This window comes from Tachypleus tridentatus, chromosome 1 (assembly GCF_004210375.1).
Source record: "Tachypleus tridentatus isolate NWPU-2018 chromosome 1, ASM421037v1, whole genome shotgun sequence".
NCBI classification, from domain to species: Eukaryota; Metazoa; Arthropoda; class Merostomata; order Xiphosura; family Limulidae; genus Tachypleus; species Tachypleus tridentatus.
This window is the reverse complement of record NC_134825.1, coordinates 44300543-44313454: the sequence shown is the minus strand read 5'-3', so window position 1 is coordinate 44313454 and position 12912 is coordinate 44300543. Positions and strand designations below refer to the sequence as shown.

General features: G+C 31.8%; 1 protein-coding gene across 6 annotated transcripts in view; it reads left to right on the top strand.

Moving 5' to 3' along the window:
* LOC143247232 (ras-like protein 2) overlaps positions 1–12912 on the top strand; it is a 67734-nt gene that overhangs the window by 36504 nt on the left and 18318 nt on the right. For all 6 annotated transcript variants that reach the window (XM_076494963.1, XM_076494973.1, XM_076494947.1 and 3 more), the window contains one exon: positions 11537–11624. In XM_076494963.1, the coding sequence (XP_076351078.1) occupies positions 11537–11624 (88 nt within the window). The remainder of the gene's footprint in view (positions 1–11536; positions 11625–12912) is intronic.

The window sequence follows — 12912 nt, the reverse complement described above, 5'->3', positions numbered from 1 at the left end:
ATAAACAGGAAGGTAAAAAAATGTTTAATATGTAGAGTCAGTTTAATATTGAGAAGTACGTTAACTTCTAGTTTTGGCTCCTAACATTGCTTCTAAAAGTTGCATTATTAAATTTCCTAAAATGTGTGAAAAAACAATCAAACATGTCAAGCGTATAGTGATATTTTTCATGTGACACAACTAAAGTTTTGAAAAATGTTTGTGACAGCTTGTTTTACTTCTTATTAAGGACATATTTAACTATAAGTTTGCCAGCGACTTACGTCACATGGTTCTTTCCAATAAATTATTGTTACCTGTTTCATTCACTTCCGGAAATACACCGCTAGAGTTCGAAAATATACGTCATACCTGCCGCAATAATATATAATTCTGAAACTTGTATTAGTAGTTTGACAATAATAACAACAATTCTCATGTTTTTATTCAAACCGGATACTACAAAACCAGTCTTACTTGTAGTCAATTATTTATAAACGTCTTCTGTAATACAATTTAATTCAGACAAAACTAAAAATAGTGAACTCTTAACGCACAGTTTTAACGATATTTAACGAAATTAAAATTGTTGAACTCCAATAGAAAATATCTTCAGAAGTACACGAATTCATTAGCTCTAAAGTATTTTATCAGTTTGTGTTTTTATATTAAGTTGCATTAAAAATCTGGTTTTATGAAAGTATTTTAAGAGTTAAGCGACAAAGGAAATTTCCCCTAAAATTATATTTCATCATCTGTTATTTAGATTTCAATCAGTCGTGATTGATGGTATAGTTTGTTTTCCAAAGATAAATGTCGAATAATGCCCTTCGAATTTCTTCGATGTTTTATCTTTTAATACTTGCTTAATTAGACTCGTTACGCATTTTACTTTTATAATGGTCTGTTGCACGCGCACACATATATACACACACACACACACACACACACACACAGTGGGTTAGTATAAAGTTAAATGTGAAGAACATCGGTTGCAGTTGATAAAGCGCTCATGTCTTCGTTTAGTCCGTAGTGAATTAAGGTGTTAACGTACTTTAAGTAATTAAAAAATATATATTAGTGAGCGTACGCTAGGCTGTCTTGTTTAACCGCTGTGGAGATTACGGAACCTCAATATAAGGAAGGCACGTGTGTTCTGTGTATGTTTGAGGAAGACTAGTAAGGACCAAAACCTAGTTTTAAATCTGTGTTCTTGATTATAGTAATAAACAATAATTTGTTATGTTTACGTTAGTATGAGTCAATTCCTGGTAGGAATAATTATAAAGTCCAAACAAAGTAAATAGGTAAGAAGGGGAAGCGAAATGTAAATATAGCACGATCCGCCTAACCTCATAACAGTAAGTGATAAGTTCACGGTCTTACAATAATATCTGAGTTTCGAATCCCCTTAGTAGAAAGGACCGAGCCCAATGTGACTTTGCACTAAGACAAACAAAATTAAAAACTACAAGTTAATTTCACTAAAACTCGATACATTTTAAGCCTTTCTAATCAGTGACTTGTGGACTTGTTAAACTATCAGTGCGTTTAATATTTATTCCAGTGTTAAACTGAGGATATTTTGTTTTGGAGATTAACCTTTGTGCTGTAGTTTTTGGAGAGTAATTCTGACTGTTTAAGCTTTGTTTACTAAAACATTCTGAACTCTTGCCAAAAATATGTCATAAAAGTTGGCATCTCTTTTTCTTTAAATTTGTTTTAGAAGTTACTATTTATTGTAATTTAATGAAAGTGGTAATACCTGTAATCTCGTGCATCAGAGAAGTTCATATTCTTTGAAATTCGGAAAAAAACAAAACATCCCCACCCCTCAAAAAAAATAAATTTGAATAGTCTATAATGAAGTGTTTAAGATTTGCAGCACAATCAGTTTATACTCCAAAATTAAGTTTGCATCAGTGTAATTTGTTACATTTCCAAGTCACGTACGATAAGCTACATCCTATAATATACGTTCAACTGCACCTAGTGTTATTACATTTTTTATATATAAAAGGGGTGGTATATAATTATACTGCTAATAATCAAATTATACCGTTGATGGATATTATTACAGTACAGGTTTTTAAGTGTGTGTTGAGATCTGATTGGCAGATTGAACGGATAGTGGTGGATAAGATTGCGCTGCTAAGTAAATTAAAGTTGAAGTTACAGACAAAAAAAAATCCACCATCCAGCTGTCAGGTGTGATGATAAACAGGAATAAAGCATTAATATTAACTAAAGTTCGATTTTTAAAAAAACTTTGAACAGTGATGAAGAGGTTTTGCAATAAGTGAGTAAATCAGGATGTAAATTGTAGAAAAACGTAGTTTAATTTCAATATTTAGGTACACGCTCTTACTTCTAACATAATTTATGGAAGGCCTTTGATATTTCTAGTATAATTAGCTGTTAAGTAAACAGGTATAGCGATACTAACATAATTAACATACAATATAAGAAAAATACTATACTTCACACGCACTTAATGGGCAAATTTTCTTCCTGCCTCAAAGCTGATAATCATGATAATAAAGTGTTATAACGTTAATGTATTCTAAATTACAATGGGATTAAACAGATATCGCGATTTTGTTGCGCAACTTTATTACCAATATACAAGTTTTTTTATGTATTTAGTTGTGGGAAGTGTTCACCGTTTAATGTCCATACAAGCACAGTTATTTGACATGGATTATGTGAAAAGTAAATCTACATCTTAGCCGTTTCGTCCTGTGCTTGCCTTGACGTGATTTTGATTTAATCTTCTAACGAATGAAATTGTATGTTTCACAAGCTTATTGGCATTATTCTTGCATTTGTGCTAGTGGACAGTGTCAAAGTTTCTTCAAGTTGTGCTTGTATCACGTTTGCATGTAATTTCGGTTTTATTTCTTCCTCATAAAGTCTTTTTCTTTGCTTCCATTTCACATTTATTGCAGGTAGTTATTTTCTATTTTTATTTGTACACCTATAAGGTCAGATCGAAACCTCTTTTAAGATATTACATATTCCACATCTTCTCAGTCCATTGTTTTACAAGGCGGACATATAATTACTGGTTTTATCTTAAATACAAGCTATTTGTTCATCCTCTTTAAACAAAGAGAGAGAGAAAGATCTCTCATAATCTTGTCTCTTGCCAGCGTGAACGTGAAGTGACTTGCAGAACAGTAATCCAGATCGTGGGTAGGTTTCAGGAAAAAAAAAAAAAAATAATATTTTTAATCATACATGGTGAACCACAAGGCGAATAGAAGCTTCTATTTCATAGTAGGCTATTTTGAATTGACTAAAAAGTCAATTACCGTGGACAGTGTGGAACAGCTGCTGTCAAACGGTTAATACCGTTGTTTCAAAAACTGTATGCGAAAACCATCGCTCATAAAAATAATTTGTCATTGTGGCTGTTCGTTTGTACGTTTTACGAATTCCATCGTGTTTATATTTGCAAATGAATATCACATCAACATCCAAGTTAACATAAAATCCATATAAGGCTGGCCTGTATTCCGTACACCAATGACATTCAAATCTTCGACTTACATTAAACACTTCTGAATAGTTAAAAACTTGTTTTTACGCTTAAACCTGGATTTTCATTAAACGGACTTCGGACTTTAAAAGCTGATTTATAGCGTAGTTTATAAGTTATCCAAAACTTTTGTCCATCAAATCAACAATGTAAGAAGCGAGTCTTGTGGCATCCCAGACCTTGTTGCATATTTGCTCTAGGCATTTACTAGTAAATTACTTTGAATATTACTCGTTTCGGTTCTCACTTCTGTGGTTGATGTGCATTTATTGTTGCACCAAGACTACCAGTATAGCATATTAAAGGATAAAATGTCTGTTACTGACATGTTTTTATATATTTTGATAACTCTGTAAAGAGTAGAATTTTTTAAGGTTTCTGTTAACGGTGTATGTGGATGTATATGAAAATATTAAAACGTAAAAAATACGCTGCTGTGAACACCAAATACTATAGATATATTGTAATGTTAATAACTTCAAATCGTGCCACAGGAAACGTGTCACTGAGAACGTCTCTGGAAATATCAGTCTGTGATTTGACAAAAGGCCGCCGAACTTCACAGCATTAACCGACTTCGCCTTGAGGGTCTCTTGTGTGTATGTGTTCAGTATGGGCTGAGGGAGATAAAACTTCTTTCATGCCCAGTGTTGATGTTTGTCATTCGTGCTTGAAATTCCTCGCTGTTTACTATTTAAAATGCACCCAGACAATCCTTTTCTTTGGTATGTTAATCATATTTGAGGTAGATATGCTAGGAGCATTATATTCTATTTTTACTTTAAACTACAAGTACGTGTAAAAATATAACTTCATGGAAGTGATTGAGCAGATGTATAACCGTGACTTATCTTGAACCAGTTTAAAAATACGATTGAATGTGGCAGTAAAATATGTTAATTATCGATAAACTAGAGCAGAAAGTTAGGAATAAGCAGAAATTTCACGAAATTGCCTATATATTGGATTTAATGTTTTTGGTTTAGGTTTTGAATTTCGCGCAAAGCTACACAAAGGCTATCACCGTTAGCCCTCCCTAATTTGGCAGTGTAAGACTAGAGGGAAGGCAGCTAGTCATCACCACCCACCGCCAACTCTTTTATCAACGAATTGTAGGATTGACCGTCACATTATAACGCCTGCACGCTGAAAGGTCTAGAATGTTTGATGTGACGGGGATTCGGACCCACAACCCTCGGATTATGAGTTGAGCGCCTTAACCACCTGGCTATGTCAGGCCTACCTACACTTAGTAGCTTATGTTTTCGCTGGCACACGAAAGTTTAGAAGATTTGGTTCTCATGTGGTTTTGAAATTGGGAACGATTGGTATTTCTCTCAGTAAACAGTGGCTGTCGGTTTATTTTTACAACAGACATGCTTTATCCTACTTGTTGAAGCCAAATAAACTGTTTATCGAGACATGGAAAGCTTAAAGTACCACCAGTACAGATGTGGGATAGTAGATTTGAATAGAAAGCATGAGATTTGCTCGGTCAGCAAATGTACGAGCTTATATAGGAGAATAAAATTTCATGTATATACTTATCAGACCTGCGTTATCTCAAAATTAATGATAAATAAATAATTGTTTTCGTTCTCCCATTCTTAATAATAATTCTTGCCACAACTTGTCCACACAGTGTTCCAGTGGTAAGTTTAATGGCTTTCCACATTAAAAACCAGATTTTGATACCCGCGGTGGGCACGTAGCATTGATATCTCACTGTTTCTTTGTGTATAACAACTAAACACAGTGTCACAACCTGCATATGTTGGTGTATTGATAAAACTTGATAAGAAAAGGTGTTGATGACTCGAGACTTAAAGCCTGTAAGAGATCTTAATGAATTGCTTTCAAAATGCCGAGTCTGTGATCATTGAGAAAAGACAAACTTTACATCAACGGTTATAATATTGAAGTTGCTCTCTGTAGTACTTAGTAATTACAACCTGTGCAACACCTTATGCGACACGAGTTAAACGATTAGGTCAGAGTTCAAAACTCTGATGTGTGATTGGCTGTAGTTTTTAAGACGCTCTTCTAACTGAAAGTGCGAAACGGAACATTTTGTTTTTGTTTTGTAGCAAACTACGCTTATTTAGTTACGGGGTAGGTACTTATGGTATTTAACTTTTCTATACAGTCTGCATTTTTGTGATTAACCATTACTTGTTTTTTTCGGTTCTTTTGGCTTGCAGTAATCGCATGCAGTGGCTTCTATTAATGCTTACAATTGTAACTAGGAGCTGAAACCGTACTGCTAATGCTAGAGTTTGTAGGCCAAATTCTGTACAGCAGGTATTTGTGTTTGTTTTTTTTTTCGATAAATTTCGGAAATAAGCAAGCAGCAACACAGCCTACTTGTTTTAAAATAATGCATTAAAATGATTCAAACGTATATACAAATGTTTGTAGGGGCTAGATGGCTCGGACTATTCCTCCAACATATCTCCAGCCTACTTGGCTGGTCTGTGGGTATCTGTTTTGATATTCCTATAAAATTCCACATACAGACAGTCAAATATATATACACAGTTTTATACACTTACCTGTAGGGTAAGTTAAGTATTAAATTTTATAAAATCGTGATTGTGGTTTTAATTCTTGTTTCATTACTTTGTTATAGCAGTATTCCTACTGTGTTTTAAGTTTAATAATTTTTAATACTCTTGTTTGTATAGATCCTGTATATACATACAGGGGTTAGAGTGCTGGGTTGTGAAGCATAGCTTACATTGTTCGCGTCTTGTTAACACACATATACACACGCACGCACAAAAAACGCTCTCCGCACTTTGGGGTTATGTGTATGTGTGTTATAAGTGGGATGATCATATATGATGTGGACACTAGCTACCTTTCTTAAAAGTTGAAAACGCATCTTTTTGTGCAATCTTACATAGTTTGTTTGGAAAAAAAAATTATTAGGAGTTAAGCTTTTCAAATTTGATTTTTAAATTTGAACTGCAGAGAAAACATATTTAACATGATTGGGAAACTGGAAAGATTCAGTGAATTTCGTGTGATTCGATGATTCTTTTTTGGACACGAGTAACGAAAAAATGATTTATTTATTAATGTCACAGAATCACATAAAATCATTCTAACGCATTTGTCTACATTAATATTTTTGTTTGCCATTAACTGCAGTAGTTTTGTGCTAGATAAATAAGTACCGGATGGGTCGTTTTACTACAGCCTGAAACGTCTTAACAAATTACTGTTTTCAAATAGGCAGTTTCCATTAAAAGTAATTTTATTTAAACATACAAATGTTTAATGCATCAATAAAATAGTCCCCATGGCAGTGGTGATAAAAGGAACACATAATACACTGGATTTACTACGTCATTGACATATTTGTGTAGGTTTGTTTGTTTTTAAGCACAGAACTACACAATGGGTTATTCGTGCTAGGCCTACCACGTGTATCGAAACACGAATTTTAGCGTTTTAAGCTATGAAGCTTGTCGCTTAGTCATCGAAGGGGGGAGCGATTTGAAATGTGTCGAAACGAAAACGAACATAAATTATTTCGATGAAGTGTATGAGTTCATGGATAAAATAAACCTACGCAGTTCTGGGGAATTTTCTCTCATATCTGCATTTATATTAATTCAGCTAATTACCACAAAATAACTATAATAGTTATATACAATAATTATGTTAAATACGTCATAAAGTGAAATATCAGTCACTAAGCATTACGTTGCAGCAGACGAAGGTGATATGTAGTATACAGCTTGTGAAGAGGTCATTGAGAAACGGATATATTGAAAAAATAAGGACTGTCAAGAAAAATTCGTATAAAGCAAAGTATGGATGACAGTGGATAATATCAAAAACTTAGAAATGACAGTGCGTTTTGGAAAAGAATCGATATACTAAATATTGAAGTATAGAATATTACATTGATAGCAATTAATACTTTGGTACATGTAAAGGTTTCCCAGAATGTGGCATTGTTTGTTATCCGTGAATCCTTGTAGAAACGATTGAACTTGTGTAGTGAGTAAAATGAATACACCCTGTTTACCTAATAATCTATGTAAGTAAATGCATTGTATGTACCAGTATTATGAAAATGTACTATTTTGTAACAAAAAATCCGTGAGACTAAATAAATACGATTGTATATCGTGATAGTGTACAATGATAATCAAACGTACGGTAATACTTATAATAGGAATGAGGAAGATGCACAATACATGAAATATAAACTTTTTACACCCATACACCTTTAACAAACAAATAAAACGTCTTCGAAAGTTTTTGAGAGACACCCTTATACGTCAAACACACCACATACAAAATGACAAGTTGTAAAACCACTTGAGAAACCTAGTAGTGCAAATAAAAAACCACAAATTTCTTAAACTCACTGACTGATATTACTGTATACTTCTCACTGTGCAACAAGCATACATATCCACAGTTATAAATGCACCAAATAGAATAGCAGCAAAAAGACTACTTGCTGGTGCTAGAGTGAAGTAATTAATTTTTTAAAGTATTGGAAACATTGATTTTCAGCAATCTGTGGTTAGCAACTGAAAGTTTTTGACATTTGTGCTTTAATAAATACTTTGTGAAAATTGTAATTAAGAAATAATTCCTTTTAAACATGCTCCTCCCATGTATTAATTATCAAAACACAGTAATCACAGATATTAAAATTTATACTGTTCATGCTACAATAACGTTTTTATGATTTAAATTTAAAAAGTGTCATCTGTATGTATTATCATAGTCAAATAGATAAACTGTCTTTGTTTTGGACGTTCAGGTAAAGTATCACTAATTCAAAATTAGTGTGACGATCATACCGAAACTTGAAGATTACATTTAAGCACACTGTGACTCATAAAATACTGTATGTTTTGTCTTTATTAAGCAATATCTAAATAAGGTTTTGCAGTTTCACATGTGGTAGGTAATATATCAATGACACATTTACAAGCATAAAATAAATGACTAAGAAATGACATTTTGTTCTGAGAAAGGTCTAGAAAAAAGCTTTGGAATTTTATTTTTCACAAGGGTTAGGATCCATGTATTAAAAAAATTCATACAATGACTGTTTTAAGAATGAGCTTGAATCACTAACTATAATGTCTCATAAACAGATTTAATTTTCGTCATCAGATGGCAGTACAAGTTTTTTTTATATGACAACACTTTGTGACTATTGTACATATCTACAAAAATAATTTCAGTAGAATTAAATATTAATCTCAATTAATATTCAAGATGTAAAGGACACCAAGTATTAATGCTATTGATCTTAACATTACTGTTTCATAGAGCACACTCACAATAATTAATTTAAGAAATACAAATTCCATGACCTTAAGAAATTGCAATAAAATGTCATCTTTTTCAGATTTAACAGATAAAGTAATATGTAACTTGTCTAATTAGTACATGTTGGAGTCGATTGTATGCACATGCATTGAGTTGTGATGCAGTTGGAAGTTCTAGGTTCTGTTAATGTCCCATTAACATTAATAGAGCACACCAGGGTACTTGTACCATCATAGAAGAACCAGCTTCACTGGCCCTATTGTAATCCAAAATTGGATAAACTGATATGATATTAGCAATATATATTACCATTGAATTACAAAAAAATAAATCTTCCCATAACAAAATTTTTAAAAGAAAAAAAAGGAACAAATAATGAAAAATTTGCAAAAATTAATAAGAATGTAAAAATGAAAAAGCCAAAAATTAAAGAAAGAAGGAAGGGATGAATACAGAAGATTCCTGCCTAAGTATCCAGTAAGTGGTAAGTCAATATTACAAGCTTGTGGTTATTAGCTGCTCTACGACAGTATGGTACTATTAATTTTAAATGTTTTTATTCAAACTTGAATTTAACTTTTAGTTGCAGATAAAAGTAATTCTTGGAAAGATTTGGCAATATATATACTGATTTTTGTGTGATTTTGTGTATCCATCCCTACCTTGTTTCTCTACTTTTTGACATTGTCTTCTCTGCATCATACTTAAGTTTTGAAAACAAAAAATCTTGTATGAAGAGAATGTAACATGTTTTGAAATTCATTGTGAAATAAAGTTGTATCGAGATTTTAGTTGTTGTTGTTTAAAATCAAGACAGGATAATTCTATATATATGTATATATATATAAACTTAGTCTTATTAGATTTTATTTATCATGCCCAGTGGTCTAGGACTAGTTTAGTGGTTAGTATGTTGTGCTGCAGATTGAAATGTAAAGGTTCAAGACATGTATACTATTAAAGACCCTCCTTTTTTAAAAAATAATTTACTGATCTCTATGTTTTAAAGACTTGTGTTAATTTTACTGTTTTCTTGTGTCATTAGAAATAAGTACTTTCCTACATCTACTTCAAAATGATATTGTAATCTTTGTGTAGAACTTTGTGAGCTTTGACATTCATACATAAGATCTTAATTGTGAATTCTAATTTCATTACTTGTAAGTTTAACATTCCCACTCATGTGGTATCACTAGTTCAAATAACTCATTCTAGGGAATAACATGCTACACCCATTTAGATCTTTATATTACTCTTTAACCCCTTCCCTACACACATTTATGTAATTTCATATTACTGCCAAAAATAATGTTTTTAATTTATAGGGTTTAAAAACAAAAATTTCACAAGATGGAAATTTTGATGTGTAAAATGATGAAGAAACTTGTTAGTATCTTTACTATGATTTTGAATTAACTTATGTCTCTAAAGAAAATGAAAGTGTGTCAAATATAATGAGCTGTTCATGTTTAAACTATGAAGGAACTATGATAATGAAGCAAAGATTAGTGGCTAGGCTTCCATTCTTCTATCACTGATGGTATTCAGTATAATAGCCTGGTTATAGGCTATTACTTTGCAGCACAGTTTCCACTATAGGAGGATTTTATGTAATAAACTAAGGTTAATGTTGTCCCACTTGTTTTTATACACTTTTCAAAATCTGTCAACCAGATGAAGACAACTTATGAGGATTTGTGTGAGCAACCCAAAGTTCATAAGAGGTGTATCTGGTGATTTAAGTTGTACACTGCAGATGTTATAAGAAGAATTCCTACCTGTAACTTGCAGAGAAACTAGAATGTTGACTTGTACATGTTGCTACTCACTTTGTCTTGATGGAGTCCTACATATTGGCATCTGGTTCACTTAGAGATCATATTACCTTACAGTATACTCTTATGTTACTCTTCAAAATATGTTTTGAATTTCATCACTAAAATTCAAAGATCCTAACACAGTAAAATTTTTCATCAATTTGAAATAAAATGATTTCAACTCTTGGTAATTATTCTGATTTTTTTTTCTGGGTACTTGTGATAAATGTTTTTAGATGCATTTGATAATTTAAGTAATTGTCACAGTTTGAAACAGTTTTATTCATATTCCATGTTATTTTAGATATCTTGGATAATGTTGTGAAGAAATCTTATGCCTATTGTTTTTCATTTAATCTTGCTTAGAGCAATTAAATAATATATATATACTGTATGGCTGTTATTTGTGTATATTTTATTGCTTAATTTTAATAAAGTGTGAAAGCTTATTTTGTAAGTTGCAGCTCAAAATTGGCATTATACTGTACCTAACTGGTATTCATAACTTAGATTTCTTGAAATTAATTTTTGTACAGTTAAAACAAGACCATGCACAGGACAGTTAATAACGTGGTTAGTCAAGGTTCAGGTGGGAGGAATATAAATAAGAATTTTGAGTTGCTACGGGAGATCAGCAAGTTGCTGTTATTTGTGAAGTGACCAGCATCATTTTATATTTGGTGTTTTTGAGAAGTGATTTTTGATGGCAGTGTATGTAAATAAGGATTTTGAGTTGCTAAAGATCAAGTTTCTGTTCTTTTCTGAAATTGTCAGCATGATTATAGGTTTGAAAGTACAGAAATAAATGTTGTATCCTTTTCATAGTATTTTGAAGCCCATATCATTCTCTGAGTCATTTAGGATAATTCTATCCAATTTATTTTTCTTGCAGTCTTACTTCGTCACAGACTATGATCCCACAATTGAAGACTCCTACACAAAACAATGTGTCATTGATGAACAGGTGGCAAGATTAGATAGTAAGTTTAAGCCTTATTACATATATTTTTACAGTAAGCTAGAATGAAGGCAATCATGAATTCAAGAAGGAACATCAAAAGGAGAAGCAAATGTCTTTTTGTCTTTTTCTGTGCATATCAGATAACTAGTTCCCAAGTAGAATTTCAAATTAGTATCTTTGTTTTTGGTTCTTTTGGCGTAACTATAAATGAATAATAATAATAATGTATATATACAAGGTGTTCGGAAAGTCACTGTGCAGTTTTGTAATCATATTTTATTCAGTCTATTTCAAGCCAGCAACTGATAACAGTGTTTAGAAACAAAATAAGAAGGATCAGGGTATGTATTGATGCCAACGGGGGTCACTTTCAACATTGTTTATAATTGTCATTCATATTTACCTCCTGTATTCTATATTAAAACATGTCTGTTAATAAATATATAAGTGCACAGTGACTTTCCAAACACCCTGTATATGCATCCCAAACTATGAGATATGCATATAAGAATATCTATAACCTTTACTTATACAATTGTGACTTTCATTGTGTATGCTTATTTTACATTTCATAAAAGACTGTATTATTCAAAGAGGTAAAGAAAACCACTCTGTTGGTTTACATGTTATTAACAGTTTGTCACACACTCTAATCTAATAAAATTCAAGAAATAGTGAAAGATATTTTATCAGGGAACTGTTTTTGTGTGAACTAATTATATTGTTATTTATCTGCCATTTAGTTATTACTATTAGAAACCAAACCATGTGCATGTTTTGTAGTGAAGAATAGGAAGTGTTCTATAATAAATTTGTCATTACAATTCCATAGAATACACTTGCTAGAAACAACAGTTTATGTTAATCAAATAATAAAGTACTTTGTGCTGCCTACAGATGTTATAAGAATTAACAGCATTTTTAAGTGCAAATTAAATGAAACATAACTTAAGTTTACTTAGTTTGTGCTTAAGAATGCTTTGTCCTTATAACAGTAGTTTACATTCTTAGCTTTTAAGATGTAGGTGGAAACTTTAGGAAATATTTCACCAATTTGATTCACCTTTCTCATCATTCCTTAGTTGAACAATAGTTTACTTTGTTCCAGTTAGTTCAAGCAATGGCTTGAATTTCATATGTTATCTAAATTTGTTGCATCAATTCAATGCTTTCCTGGTAGTTTTCTTAGTGCTGAAGGTTTTTCTAATTTAGTCATGATCAAGTTAAACCATTTGTTTGCATGGTAAGTTTGAAATTGTGCATTTTCTTTACTTATTGTTTCCAATCCTTACATGTTTATCTTAAGA